Here is a 15,941-nt window from a genome sequence, read left to right on the forward strand (position 1 = left end):
CCTGCCCATTCCTTTGGGATCTTGCTGGGCAATGATTCTAAAGTGTATACAGAAAAAAAGTCAGCATATAGATTTCTAGAAAACCTTTGCTTGGAGAGCTCCAATTTATAAAATACTTAGCATTGCATGTAAAGAATTGTGTTCATCTGTATACTAGCTGATTATTTAATTGTTGGCTGTTTTCTAATATTTGCCTTGTGCTGTAAAAAAGGCAAATTTTTACATGTTCAATTAAATGCTGTTTGTGTAGCACCTGATAGTTAGTCAGAAGAGGAGAAAAAAGCCCATGCAGATCGCTATTTGGAAACAAACCTCTGGATTTCAGCATACATGTATTGTCTGTGCTGGCTGAGCTAGTAGGCAACCATGAATTGCAAAAGCATCTGGCTTTCATGGGCACCCATCCTGGCCTTTTTGGCACAAGTACAATTTTGCAGCTGTAGAAAGGATTTATTCTACCTGCCAGTGTGATTTATATACCATATGTCTTCTCTTCAGCTTCTGAGTATCCATGGCCATAGGGAAGTGCTCTGCCTTGTCTGTACTGTGTGTAAATAGGTTCCTTTTAATGATATTAACTCCTACAGAGCCTTTTCATCATCTCCTGTATAATTTTTTTTCTTGGCAGTTGTGTCAGCTATACTGTGTGTGTTGCAGAAAGGAGAATACCATGAATTCCTGGTTTTGTTTGCTCTTGGCAGGCACTACTACACTTCCCACCCTTGTGCGCACACCTACCTTGATGATGCAGCCTTCCCTGGATATCAAACCCTTTATGTCCTTCCCTGTGGACAGCAGCTCTGCTGTTGGATTCTTCCCAAATTTTAACACAGTAAGTAAAGGTGTTTCCACATTTAGTTTCAGTGTATGCTTTCCAATCTGGTTCTAATATCCAGTACTGAGCTGCCTTAAAACAGTGCATTGCTTACACAGTTCTAGGGAGCCCTTTTATTCTGTGCCATGGTGGTGGCTTTTCCCCCTGTATGAAAGGCTTGGAGCAGTTTCAGCCTTCTCACTGTGAATGGGGCTGATTGTTTTTTAACTTGGTCTCTTGAGGTGGTGTTTGCACATTGAAAAAAACAACCCTATGCTATGCTAAACATTTGAGAAATGATAGAATTATTTGGAGCATTTCTCTGGACATGTATATTTCTATATTCTGTAAAAAAGAAAAAAATAGAAGCTAATGGGAAGACAGGTGTGACAGGTAAGACCTAAATCCTACACTGCTGTGAATCAAGCTAAGTCTAATACAACCAGGAAAGCAGCTGGAGGATATTGTTAATTCTGTATAATTTCAACATTAAAGTGTAAAACTGCACAGCCAGCCAATATGAAAAATGTGAACTTGTTATTTTAACTTTATGGTAAAGCATTGTGGGGTTTTTTTAAACAAACAAAAGAAAAATATTGCCAAAATAATACTTCTGTGGTTCTTCAAGTTCATCAGAGCAGCACTTAAAAAAATACTCCATTCTGTACTTCTCACTTCTTTATCAGTTCATAAAAAGGCAATGAGTGTTATCAAAATGTTTGTTTGCCATCACCTTTTAGCTTAAATGCGTAAGCTAATGGCAAGAGGAGGGAAACTGTTGTGAGTCAATTCTGCCCAATCAGCAGGTACGGTGTGTCTGTAGGTGACCGTCACCTGAAGTGCTGCACACTGCGCTCCTCACTGTGGCTGCAGGGGGGCGGAAAGGGGAGCAGTGTCACCACCACCACACAGTCACCAGCTGAACCACTGCCAAGTGTTTCCTTCCACAAATTAACTGTCTGTCTGAAATTAGAACAGCAGCAGCATTATTTCTCCTCATGCTGTGCAAATCCACCCTTCTGCCAGGCCTGGTGCTGCAGCCCGCGGGGATGTGGGGCAGGTGTGGGGTGACTCTTGAACCAGCTTCTCCCACGTGCCAGCAGCCCAGCGTATGAACAGCAGCAAACAGTACTAATTCATTGCAGAACATGCAGCTGGAAACTGTGCCTTTATCAGGGTGATGTGGGGATGTGCATTTGCACAAAGATATAAAAGATTAGAAAAAAACAGCTACATTAAAAGAGCAGGCTCAAAACTCAATACCATATTAAGGAAGCAGTGTGTCATTACCATATCTAGACATGATGCAATTCATATTAATTTTCCAACCTCTTCCTCATACTCTCAGGAATTTTTTTCGTTGCTGATTTGTTTGCTTTACAGTTGCACAGGTTTTCTAGGTGAGCTTTTTCACAGAGCAGTTCATTATGACTCAGAGAAACTTTTCTTCAGAGATGTAGTTTTAGAGTTAAACAACCATTATTTGCTTTCTGGTGGTATTACTGAATATCAGAGTTGCAGTGGCCTCTAGAGACAGATTAATTTTTATATTTACACTGGTTTTGCCTAGTTTATATTTATCTGGGTTACCTTTCATTTGTCTAATTCCTGACAGGTTTATCATTCACAACTGTCATTCCTTTCCAGACTTCTGTAGGTTTGATTAGAAATTAGACCTGGGGTAATTGGCAAACATTGCCAACTTGGTGTCTACTTCCTCCCTTGGAATTTTGATAATTATATAAAATTATGCTGCTATACACCACAGACATTGCATATTTAAACTCTTTATTTTAAGAAACAGTGGTTCAGTACTTCTCTGTTGCTAATATGTAGACTTTGCCATTTATCTTGCAAGTATTGATTTTCCTTAAGAGTCTTTCTTGATGGCCTTCAAAGCTCATTGGAAAACTAAATCATTCATGATTATCTACTGACAGGCACATTGAGTGCCAGCTGTCATGCACTTCGTGGTTTCTAACTTAGCACAACCTTTGCAAATGCAGATTTCTAGGTTTTTATACATGTAGTCTTTTTTTCCCTTTTTCATTCTAAAGTGGTGGCAATAGTATATAAAAGTGTTTAAAACAATTTTTCCAGAAGATGATTTTGAGTTAAAGAAGCAAAATCCTGTTGATCTGTAACATATGCATCACTCAAAGAGCCGCAATCTTTTATCTTAGGCAGGAAGTGAATTTTAGAAGAGCCAAAAAAGCCATCATTTCCTTTATGGATCAATCAGGAAATCTGTGCACTTCATTTGTAGGAGGGCTTGTCAAGGACTGCGGACAGGGAAACCTCCAGTGTGCTTCCCTTCATCTCTTTGCCTTCCAAAGGGCTGAGGGGACCCTTCTGGGGTGCTGGTTGTGCTTGCATGTGCTCACTGAAGGTGGCAGAAAGAAACGGTCTGAGACAAAACTTCTTTGGATCCACCTGCATTTTCAATGGCTGTCAGAGACAGAAATATTTTTCTAAACCTTGCCAGGAGGTGGTTTCTAACTTAACATCAGTGACCTTAAAAGAGGGAAGTTTTTTGCATGGGAGCTTAATACAGTAACTACCGAGGCAGAAAAACAAGGTAAAATGTATTAACTATAAACATCTTCAAAGGAATACTCCCTACAGTTTTTTCCCAAAAGAACTTCTCTTATTTATGGAAACATATTTAAAATCTGGGATAAACCCTTTCTTATTTAGTTAACTTTGACAGTTTTCAGTTCTGAAAACATCTGTGATTCTCCAGATAAAACATTAGTGTTCCCATTTTGTTTGTGGAAGTGTTTTGATCCCTAGCTTCTCTCCACAAGGGGTACTTTCAGCTGAAGCAGTGAGCAGACCCTGGTTTTGTAAAAGAAATGCCTACCCCAGTCATATCTTATTTTCTTGATGGAATTGTGTGATTTAGCTTAAGCTGTCTCCCCTTAGCTTCTCTTTAAATCATTAATAGTCCTAAATATGCTGTGGATGTATGTATAGAAATTGCCAATTCATGCCCCAATTAAATTTGTCTTTGTTCATTAGGACTTATTATATAGGAAAAATTATTTGGGGAATGATTGCACTAACTGGATACCTATTTTTATTCCTCTGTAAGGGGAATAAAATTTTCTGTTTCATCAGATCAGCCAGAAGGGGATCTTCTAAGGGCAGGATGAAGGATTCCAAGCAAAGAGGTATTGCAGAATAGGTGCTGTCTTCCCTGGTCTTTTCATATCAGCAGCAAGTAGTTTTGTCAGAACAGCAGAGGCATGATCAGACTGTCAGAGTCTGAGCCCAAGATGCTGCATGGAAGGACAAACCCTCTGTCAGAAATGCTGCAGCAGTGGATCCAAAGGTGACATCACATTTGTCCTGGCATCAGGTTCCAAATGGAATACCCCTGTTTCAATGCCCCATCTGAAATGCAGAGCTTGAATCAAATTATCAGCTATTATTACTTAAAATATTCTTGTTTATAAAAAATTAGGAGCCATCATTATAGGAACTTCCCAAACTGGTACATCCCGCTTCAGATGGATGTGGACCAGAAGGTATTGTTTAAGCAGAGTTCTTTTTCAGCATACTAAAATTACTCTAAAGATGCCTTAACAGGTTAAAAACCTGCATATTGATTACATTCAAAAACATGTATGTCAAGTGTATAGTCAGTGGAAATCAAAGTTAATTTTACTGTGATCCCTATTGTGTGTTTATTATAACATGATGTTGAATTTTACACTTGCTGGGTTCCACCACACAGCTTTACCTTCTGTACCATTCTTTCTCTAAACCTCCCTGATTCTTTATCTCCTATCATCCATCTTGTGTACTGCATGATGAAAGGATACTTTGTGATCACATCATGGTACATATAGTAAAGTGGCTGAAAGCCAGGATTTATCTTGCAATGTCAAGATCACTGATCGCTTCATGATCACTTTCTCCGTCTCCTGATATAAGGGTAGTGTACTCCCCAAAAAGAGAAATCTCAAAACTCCAGTATATTCTGCCTTGTCCTGAAATGAGAGCAGTACTACACGGCTCACATTTAGTTGAAGTGGTACAGCCAGGGACCTGTCAATCTGCACAAAAACATTATCAGCAGCTTCTCAGATTCTATCATCATAGAAAATAATCAGCAATTCATATGCTTCTTTCTGAGTTTGTTATGGCCTCAGGGGTAATCAAAGATTAGAGCATCTCTTGTAGCTTTCACATTAGTGAAACATTTTGCATCTAACTAGCCCACGATTGGTTTCTAAATGCTAGTTCATAGCCTTCATGTTTTAGAGGACACATGGGTTAATGTGGCCTAGTTATTGCTTCAGTGTCTTATTTCTCTTCAAGTAGCTTTATGCTGATTCTTTATATTAGAGTTCTCTCAGTCCCCTTGCAAAGTGGACCAGAGATATTTTACATCTGCCAGTGAAGGTGAGCCAGCTGGAATGTGCTACAGGAAGGGAAGAGAAGCTGACTAGTAACTCAGTCAGAAATTTCTGACTCTTCTCCAACATTAGCCCTGCCTGGACTAAGTATCCCTGGCCTACCCCCAAGACAACTACGGGGAGGAACTAATTTTCTCTTTCCTCTTCTGCATTTTCAATTATTACTCACATTTTTATTTGCTGCCTACCTCTTTCTCATTTGAAGGGCACAGTGATCACCAAGGCAGAAGCTGAGTTCAGCAGATAAGAGCACAGGGCACCCGTTATCACCAGCTTCACTCGCCCCTCTGTGCCAAGTGCCTCTTCTGCCTTTCTGGCAGGACACTGTGGCTTGGGAGCTTTCCCTTTCCTTAGCAGGGTCTGAATTCAGCCACTTAACACCCTGCTGCAGTGCCAAAGTACGCTTTGCAGCACAGGATTGTATATGGCAGGAGCAGATTACAAATGCAGCCAACTGGATGTTGCCAACCCGTTATCTACCATCCTTTTTATCCAAGCACACTGTCCCTGTGCTCTGAATTCCCCTTTTCCATTTTTTTGGAGTCCTGAAGGGAAGTGACCTTTTCTGGTCCTCTTCATCTGACTCCAGAGAGGAGGTAAATTTCTTTAAGAGCCATACTTTACATTCATTACCCGCACAGAAAAGAAATTTAAGCAATTGACTTGGGAGTGGTGTTTTGGCCGGGTAGCTGGATGTTTTTCTTGAGGATTTTTGTTGGTTAGGGTTTAATTAAGAAATGGTAACATTTTTCTTACAAACCTCTTATGCCCTTTGTAATAATGCGTGCACACAAGGATTTCAGGTTTGCTTTCTATTCCTCTTTTAAAAACTTCAAAATATTCCTATTTCACTTTTACTTGTTACGGATATAAAAGTTCACATTTTTCAATTCATAGCCAGAATCATCCAATTCACAACATGAAGAGTCATCCTATTGCCATTTATTAAGGAAATAAAAAAAGTAATAGGTATTTTCTGATATACAGGTGAGGAAAGCTGAAGTTTGGGGACCACATAATCAAGCCCAGATTCTGTCAGCACAGACCTCTGTTCTGTGGCTAGTCTTTGCTATCTCTTTTCCAAGCACCTGGCTACAGAGGCCCTTTGCTCTCCATGTGACCATTACCTCAATTTTTTGTAGTCCCTTTTCTTTTTATCCTTAGGCATTTTTACCAAGCCAGGAATCCCTCTTTGTCTTTGTAGAGCTTTGAGGTAAAGCAGCAGAGAATTCTTTCAGCTGTGGTAGGAGCTTTTGGAAAAAATCTTCTCAGCCTGTGGAAGCCCTGAAAAATGTTTACTGAAGGTGGTATATTTTTCCCACAAAATTCCTGAGTCTTTTACTGAAACTTTAAAAAAATCTCTGAGTTTGAAGAAAACACCTGGTAAGATACACTGAGTTAGATATGGGGGGAAAAGCTGCCGAAACCAGGGGGTTGTCAGTTGAATTTGACAGATTTTTCAGTTTTTGGTATTTTAACAGAAAGATGCAGGTTCCCTAGTTTCTGTAGAAATCTCTCAAAGAGCAGCTCTGTAAAATTGGTGAGCCTAAATAAGCACTTTTCTGTCTCTTCTTCTAGAGTATCATACATATTACAAAGGGGGGGGGGGAAGAAAGTGTTTATTAAAGAAATACAGTTAGGCTTTAAGGGAGAATCTCTTCAAACATTAATTATTTTATAGATTTTTCCTATTGCTTTTGGAATTTTTTCAAAGAGGAATTGGATAGATGAGCTTCCTTCTCTCAGTTTCCAGATCGGCAGCCAGATAGGGAACCCTGTCTCCAAGGAGAAAGTGCAGACAGGCACTGGTGAAGAACAGAAGTCACCAGGAGCAGCCTTTCCCTATCCCTTTGCAGGAGTCTGGCATCCACCAGGTGGATTTTGAAAAATGATTTCTAAATTGCTGCACTGCATCCATTATTGCATGTAAAAGTAATTAGGTCACCCTAATTCTTTAAAGAAGTACAGTTTCTGTGTACAAATCCTATAATTTCCTGAGTCCTCCATAAAATTTGGTCCTTGGCTATGTGTTTTATGTCTTTCTTAACAGAAAGCTTGGAGTTACTCTGTTACATTTCAGCAATTTTTATTTCTTTTACTAGTCAACACAGGAAGCTCAGAAGCCTTTATCTGCATTGAATTGCTTTCTTCTCAAGTTAGTAGTATTTTCCTGATGCAAGAAAGTTTTTTAAAGGGAGAGGGTTGTTAATTATAGATATTTTAGGCATTAGGTAACTAAAGGATGTTTTGCAAATAGACTGTGATTAAAACATCTCCCTTCAAAGCAAGCAGTCACAGAATTGTAGTTTCGGAAAAGTAACATGTTTTTTACCACTCTGCTTACAAAGGTTTTGCTAGTTCCTAATTACAAACCTGAGTTCTACAAGTTCTAAGCAAAATTCTAGAGCAGCTTTATAGAAAAGTAATTCTCCATATGTCTGATGAAGTGGCTGCTTTGCAGTATCCTGGATGTACATGGTGATCTTTCCTGCTGTGCCTTAGACCTTTGTCACATTGTTCCGTGAGAAACTGCTCTGTGAAAATTGCTGCAATAGTTATTAGTTAATACATTATAAAAATGTAGCTGAAAGGTAACTCTTGTCATACTCATTCCTGCAGAATGTGGGTGTACTTGTAGTCTTTTAATCTAAATACAGTCAATTTCATGACAATCTGAAGGTAATGGCAGTTAAAAGCTGCACTGTGAAACTTTGCTTTCCTTTGCATGCCTGGAAACCAGCAACACCCCGGTTTGGAGCACTGACCAGCTCATTTCAAGTAACAGAGCAAGGCTGATTTCAGTAGCTGTGCCTTTCAGACCAGTCTTCTCTATATTCAGTCTGTCCATTTTCACCATGAGTTTCAGCTGCTTCCCCAGGTTACCACTAGGGAAAGAGCATCTCATTTCTTGCCTGTGTATTTGTTAGACAAGGCAGGTTTCTACCTGCTTTTTTCAATTTACTTAAATTTAAAGAAAAAATATTCCCACTAAAGATCAAGAAAAAAACCAAACCAACAGATTTTGATACTGCATTAGGTTTCAGAGCAGGCTTAATTAGAGGAATTCTTTAAAGATTCATATCTAAATACAGTGCTTTATTAATCAAAAGCATTTTGAAGTTTGTTTATGTTGTGTATGTTGTCGATAAAAAACCCAAAACAAAACCAAGAAAAACAAACCCAAATCAGAAATTCCATTATTAAGGGAAAAAGGCCTGATTTCTTATCTATGGTGAAAAGCAGAAGACAGCTGTGAAAAGAGTTAGGCAATTCTTGGTTCTGATTTGCTTCTCGCTTATATTTAGCCGTTTTATACGTTCATATTCAAGTCTCTATATACACATAAATTTTATCCTCTTATTAGGTTTTTTTTTCAGTATGTGAAATGTAATGATATTAATTCATTTCAGAAGACTAGATTTCTTGTGTCTTTATTCTCTCCTGTTCGCAGAATTAATCAAAAGCTTTGAGTTTGTCCTTAACCTCTCAGCATAGTTCAGAACTGTAGTGGAAATTCAAGTGTACCTAATGCAATGTCATTCATCTTTATGTTTTGGTGTTCTGGAGCAGCCTGGGAGTAGGAAAACTCATCAAAACTTAGAGCAGACTTTTAAGTAGAAAAGGGTCATAGCTTAGGATCATCTCAAAGATGAAAGGAAAAATCAGGAATCTGGTTTGCCCCATGTGCTATCTAAGCTTCTTTTGTGAGTACAGAAAATTCTTATATAGATTCAATTCTTTGGCTTGAATCTTTTGGCAGGATTTTGCTGGAAGGTACTTTTTTATGTTATTTGCCTATTTATATTATTTTACTGCCAGTTAGTAATAGGTATTGTAACAAGAGTAGTTTTGCTCTCAGAGTATGTTATTGGTTTGCTTTTCAGCAAGTCTCAAACTACAATATGTTTTTATTTTTTGCTGGATCTGAAGGCAAGACAGTAATTTTTTTTTTTTGTTTAGCTGAACACAGCTGAGTGCTGTGAAAAACAGCAGCTTTAATAATAAATAGCAGTTATATAACACTTATCAGAGGAGTTTAACATGTTATTTAGACTTTTCAGCTTTTTTATGGGGTTGCAAATATTTTTATCCCTGTTTTACAAATGAGTGATATAAGACTCAGATGGAATGACTCATGTACAGTTAAACCTATGAGCCAGCATAGCCATGGAGGGAAAGAAAACTGTCTTAGTCCTTGACCTTAACCATTGGGTTTGGACTTTACTCTTTTTCTCAGGTTTGGTCTATCATGGTCCCAGCAGTTCATTTTACAAACCAAGTATTGCACAATGGTAGAGTAGGAATCTGGATGGATTAATAAGAAGCTGCCCAATACATAAAGCTAGTTCAGTTTCATGTAACAAAAAGCACTGAACCACAGATACTTGCTTTTTTTACTTACTCTCCATTTGTTTGGTGGGGAATTCTCTTTTATCCTTTGATATTCTCAGCAGCTTTCTGTTTATTTCACCCATAAAAATGTCTCATCTTGTCTGGAGCAGAAAATTCGACAATTTTTACCATAAAGGCTAAATCTATTTTTGGTGTTCTCATAACAAACTCAGTCCTTTAATGTATTTATATCCTTGCTTGAGAATAAGCCTAGAGAAGAAGCAGAGACCAGATTTAGAATTTTTTTTTTTGTGGTCACTCATAAATTTTTTTCTTTGGGTCAAGCACTTCTGTAGGAATCAAATATTACATTTTCATAATGTTTTATACAGATATTTCTAAAACAGCAATAGCAGTGGTATTTAATTTTCAGAAAATTCTCAAAATTTAAGACTATCCTGATTATGATTTTCTAACTCAGAAATTGTTTTTAACATGCAATCAATATACAAGCATGAAGGGAAGGAAGGGCAGAGGAAATAGTCACAGCACTGAAAATAAATAGTAAAAAATAGTTTAAAAGTGTTTTCTCAGTTACCTTTTGACCTCTGTGCTTAATCATATCACATTACGTGGAAAGAAGAGAGAGGTAGGAAGAGCTGAGAGTTTGTTTATCTTTTATTTTGATTTTTTGTATCAGTTACTTGATTTAGGCTAGAGTAGTACAAAGAGGAGGCCAAAAAGCAGAAGGTTAGAAAATCTTTGGTTTTATTTCAGTTGTTCCTTTTGCTTATGTTGGTCTAACCCATGATTTCAGAACTGGGTTAGGAGAAAGAAGACTGGGATTCATGAGTAGCCTCCTGATCTTGGTCTGACAATGGTTTGCAAATTCCTACGTGCAAACCTTACTGAAAGCAGTCACTGCTTCAACATAAGGCTCCCAGTGTGCTGCTGTTTTAGCCCTCTATGAGGCTGGGTCAGAAAACATCCTGAGAGAGAGAATGATGTGTGATGGTGAAATTGCTTGTGCTAGCACACAGGAGGTATATATGTGCATGTCAGTAAAGATTTAGGGCTCTGCTTCCCAAGTCGATGCTGAGGAAAGATGATGAATGCATTTCTTGTTAAAACAGAAAGGATGTAATTAGGTAGCGAAAGAGAAAGTATATCTGAGCATGCGTTCTGACTTTCAGAACCTGGGCTTCAGTGGAGTATTGAAAATCTGCAGAGGAGTTGGAGAAAGGCTAGAAAGGCTAGCAAACTATCAAGGTTTTTACTGTGAGCAGCTTAAGGAGTTTGGTTTATCAAAGGGAAGGTTAAGAGCTGGCATGATTGCAGTGTGTGAGTGCCTGCACTATACAGAAGGTATTTGAGTGACCTTTAACAGAGAAGCACAACTAGATTGAGGGGCTTATAATAACTATGGAAGTTATTACTTCCACAGTCATGTAAATTAACTTGTTTGGAAATTTTTAAATCAAGCTGTTGAGATGGGTTTTTTTCCTAAAATTTAGGCTCTGATTGACCACAAATTATTGGACTTTGTAATAGGAAGGGCTGAACCTTTTCAGTGAATGAAATTATGTCATAAATTTTTCAGGAAATCAGTTGTAATGATTCCCTCTGGCCTAACCCAAATCTGTAAATCACTTCAGAAGTCCCTTTCGGTGTTGTGTGTGATTGTGAATACAGGCACACAAAGAGAATCAGCCTCTTTTTCATTTTTCCATGCAAACTTTACTTTAAAGGGGGAACATGCAAGAGGATAGCACACCCAGAGGCTCTGCATATTATACCATAGGATTGAATATAAAAATGCAGGGAGAGAAATTTAGTTGCTTAGGAGGTGGAGATGGAAAACTGGTCTCTGAAGTCCAGGGACATAGCCCTGCAACTCTGTTAACAGAAATAATGTGGAATTTGCAAAAGCAAAATTAGCTGAGCCTTAATCTAAAAGGAGAAATGAGGAAGCTGAATTTATTAGTATTTCTAATACTTCTTTTAAGATATAAAAGTTGTTTCCAGCTCTGTGTGTCCTTTAAGTTGTCTCGTACTAAAATTGAAGTAGAAGAGTAAACACCAAAGGTGTCTCTTTCCTTTTTTATTTTCAGTACTCACTCTTATTTCAGCAACGTTTCGTGGATAGCTGTAGTATCTGATGCTAACAAGTGATTTATAGCAAGACTTTTGGGTTTTTTAAAGATGCTTCCTGCTGATTACACTGACTAGTAGTAGTGTGTGGATGTCCCAGCTATCACAGCCACTGTTTTCCTTGGGGAGGTTGGAGCTTGCTGCCAAATTGAGGGGACACACAAACACAGTGAGAAGTTGCATTCAGAGAGATTTGCCCTCAGAGTACAATGTTGTTGTTGTATTTTAGGAATCATGTGTAAGGGAAGGGAGATGTTAGTCCCTGTGGTCTGAGCTCTTTCTTAGTGGATGCTTGCTTTACTGCACTTGGGGAGGCATCTACTCAGCATTTTAAAAAGAAAAAGTAAAATAATGGACTTTCTGTAACCTGAGTATGGTTGGGTTTGATTTCCCTGAGATCCAGATTTCATGCTTTGTGCAAATGTGCTATGTGTAAGTACATTGAGAGCCTCCTTAAAAAAAAAAAAAAAAGGTGATTCAAGCAACCCTCAGCTAGACCACAGGACTGCAGTAAAAAAAACCTCAATAATATTGTAAGTTAATTATTCTTTTTGTTCAATGAAGTATTTGCAGAAGTCTCCAAATCAGCTGCTGAGAATTGGAGTCACCCCTGGTTTGGTTACTGGCTATTTACATCTGCCTGTTTTTTTAGAACCCCCAAAACGTTGTGAAGAGCATAGAGACAGAGGTATAGGAAGGCAGTGTTTAGAGAGCTCCAGGCTCACACTACAGAAATACATCTCTGGAGACACTGTGTGCTACTCAAGGAGAGCTGATGCACAGGGAATATTGATGGCTTTCCTGCAAGAAAAGAAAGTTGTTCACATCACAGAGTGATTTATGTTGGAAAAGACCCTGAAGATCATTGTGTTCAGCCGTTAAGGCAGCACTGCCAAATTCACAAGTGAGCCATATCCCTCAGTGCCACATGTACATGTCTTCTTAATATCTCCAGGGATGGAGGCTCCACCATTTCCCTGGGCACTGTTGCAATGCTTGATAACCCTTTCAGTAATACATTTCTCCTAATATCCAGGCTAAGCCTCCCTTTGTACAACTTGAGGATATTTCCTCTTGTCCTGTCACTTGTTACCTGGGAAAAGATATTGACACTCCCTTGCTACAACCTCCCTTCAGGGGGAGCTCCATCAGTAGAGCTGGCACACGTGTTCCAGATGCAAAATAAACAATGAAATGTGTGACAGAATTGCAGTGACTTGAACACTAAATTATGCCTAGAATTAGTCAAACGAGAAATATGTTCCCTGTTGGAACAAAAGCAGCACAAATGTGGAGAGAACAGATTTTTGCTGGTTTGTGTTGGCCAAGCATGCCAAGCATTACATCGCAATGTTAATGTTTCTGATTTTAATGCTGGGCATTTTAAGTATGTGCTTTGCTGAGTATGTGTATTCACTTCTGTCACTCTTTCAGTCATTGTAATATGTACAGTTATGGTAGGGGGCTGTGTATATCTGGCAGAATTTATGATAAGGTTCTGTGTATGATCATTCTCCACAGTGGCAGTGTACTTGGCTTTCATAACAACTGGAGCTCAAACACACAGGGAGTTACAGAACTTAATTTAGATGTTCCACTGGTAATTTGTATATGCCAGTGTTTTTTTCTGGAGGGAAATACTGGATTATATTGTCAGTTTGTTCCGCATATGGTTTAAAACTTTTATTTATCAGAGCAAACCAACATAGTATGCTGAAGGCCGCTCTCTGTGTTCTTCAGACGCTTATTATACCTGGTGGTTAAGGGATACTGAGTTACATTTCTTATCCCCACTATCTATATTATGTTTACAAAAGCTTGTCTAACAGTTAACTCTATATTTGACCCAAGAGTTACATCATGATAAGAGGTAACCGGACATTCATTGCCAAGCACAATTTTAAACCTTACTCAGGTTTAAGGTTATGCTGCTGTTACTTACCTCTCCTCAGGATCATTGCAGTTTATTTCTGAGGCTCACAAACTGGTGTTTGTACAGTCTGCTGTATATAAAGAGATCTTCCAAAATAACCAGAGCTTTGGTTTCACCAATCAACTTCTCCCAACACATTTTTTTTACACTTCTTCCTGTGCCTATTTTCATGTCTCTTTGTAGTCTGGTTCCTTTCCCAGGAGGCACCAGAAGCATCTGTGGTACCATGATACACAGCAGGGCAGGGAGAGTTTCTGGTAGCAAGAATGGTAAGAGAATTCAAGGACTAAATTCTTGCATTTTTGATGATAAGATGTAACTGCTCATATAAAACTGGCTTTGTACCTGAGGACTAAAAGGTGGCAAATATGATGCAAGTTTTTAAAACCCATTCCATGGAAAATGAAAGGGGGAAGGCTTTTTACCAGGCAAATGAACAGGTACCTCAATAAGAACATTATTGTACCTCATCCTGTAAACTGCCTGTAAATTGTCAGCATAATTCCTTTCTAAAGGTAAATTCTTCTTTATAAGCCTGTTTATAGCAGTCAACAAACATGTGAATAAGGATGTTTAAATCTACCTAGTCTGAATTACTGAAAAACAAGGTTTTTCACAAAACCGCTTGGCAAAGATTCTTTAAGAAAACTAAATTGGCATAAGAAGACTCTTGCATGACAAAAAGTTGCTTGGGAGGTAAGTGAGCTGAGGAAATTTGCTATTGGCAAAGTTCTCCAAGGTAGTGAGGACTAAGAAGGACAACAAAAATTGTTAAAGACCTTGATGAGACTGACAAGCCAGGCAATAGTGGTTGGTGAAGTTACATCTAGATATTCCTAAAGTGAGGCACATGGAAGTCAAAATTCACAAAACTTGACATACAAAGTAGTGTACTAGGAATTGGCTATCAAGACTTGGGAGTGAGAGCTCAGGTTTATTATTAGTGGTTCCTTGAAAACATCAGCTCAGAGTTCAATACTGACCTACCCAGAGTCTTTTATATGGTTCCTGTCCATATCTTCAATATATTTAATTCAATTAGTTGATTTTTTGGTAGAATTGAGGTGGGCAACAAGAATGTAGAAAGGAATGGAATGATTTCCATACACAGAATGACTGAGTGGCACAAAGATAACTCAGGATGTGGTATAGAACTTATAAAATTGAATTTTATGAAAGTATATTTAAACAAAAATGATTTCTTGGCACTGAGGACTGTAGGCATTGAAAGTATATGCAAAGAGTGCAAACTGGTTTGCATCAGTTTCAGGGGTTACTATGCAAGACAAAGTCACTGGAATTTATCAAATACACAGAAAACTCCTGACTCTGGAAATTTTTTGGTGGGAAAATATTTAAAAAGCAGTAGGAAATACAATGTCTGTGCTGCCCCTGTTCTGTCCTGTCTCTTGCTGCACTTGTATTTTCTAGATGCCTTTAAAGTTCTTGTTGCAATTTCAGTAGGTATAGAGTATTTCTGTCAGAATTCTCTTAATCCTTGCTCACTTCAATAGTTTGAGTGGTTTTAACGAGACTCATTGCAAAAAAGATGGTGTCTTCAACTTTCTTGGAAAGACATTTTTAAATTTAACTTTTTATTAAACCAGTTAAAATAGGAGAACAATACTAACAGGTTGTTAAACCTAGTTATGTCTACCAGAGCACTATTAGTTGCTTTGTTAAATCCCCCTGTAGCATAAACAGCATAGTGCAAATTTTTATTTGCGTTTGTGGTAGCTGTTAGCTTCTGTTACTATTTTGTTTTATAGGTCTGGTTCTTAAATACTGCTGCTCCCCACTGGGCAAACTATGCTACGTCATTTCCTAATAAATACCTCAACAAATAATTCTCACCCTCTTTCCTACTCCCTCCCTCCCTCCCTGCAGTGAAGAGGATAATTTTGTGTAGGGATCTAAGATCAGTTTACCCTGCAGCATTAATCTTCTAACAGAGAGATGCTATTTTATTTTTCCAGCATGCTGTAATCCACCCCAGTTTCTGCCATATTTAAAGTGTATTAATTGTTAATGTTGCACTTCTTGAATTCTAATCGTGACCAGCTTGCATGCAGGGCTCCGGTTTGGGAGGGATCATTACCCACTCCCCTGGGGATCACAAGTGGTACTTTCTGGAGACAGCACGAGCTGTATTATTTTCGTGGATTTTTGTTCTTGTGCTGCTGCATCTGTTTGAAGCTGGAGGTTGTGCACAGGCTGCATGGTGTGGTTGTGAAGTGCCTCGCCTCACGCTAGCTCTGTGGATTGTTATTTGGAGTGCACAGAGGAG

General features: G+C 38.5%; 1 protein-coding gene across 3 annotated transcripts in view; it reads left to right on the forward strand.

Moving 5' to 3' along the window:
* Positions 1 to 15,941, forward strand: part of ZNF385B (zinc finger protein 385B) — a 110,024-nt gene that overhangs the window by 57,391 nt on the left and 36,692 nt on the right. For all 3 annotated transcript variants that reach the window (XM_030952831.1, XM_030952832.1, XM_030952833.1), the window contains exon 2: positions 702 to 832. In XM_030952831.1, coding sequence (XP_030808691.1) covers positions 702 to 832 — 131 coding nt within the window. The remainder of the gene's footprint in view (positions 1 to 701; positions 833 to 15,941) is intronic.

The sequence above is a fragment of the Camarhynchus parvulus genome, chromosome 7 (assembly GCF_901933205.1).
Source record: "Camarhynchus parvulus chromosome 7, STF_HiC, whole genome shotgun sequence".
NCBI lineage: Eukaryota > Metazoa > Chordata > Aves > Passeriformes > Thraupidae > Camarhynchus > Camarhynchus parvulus.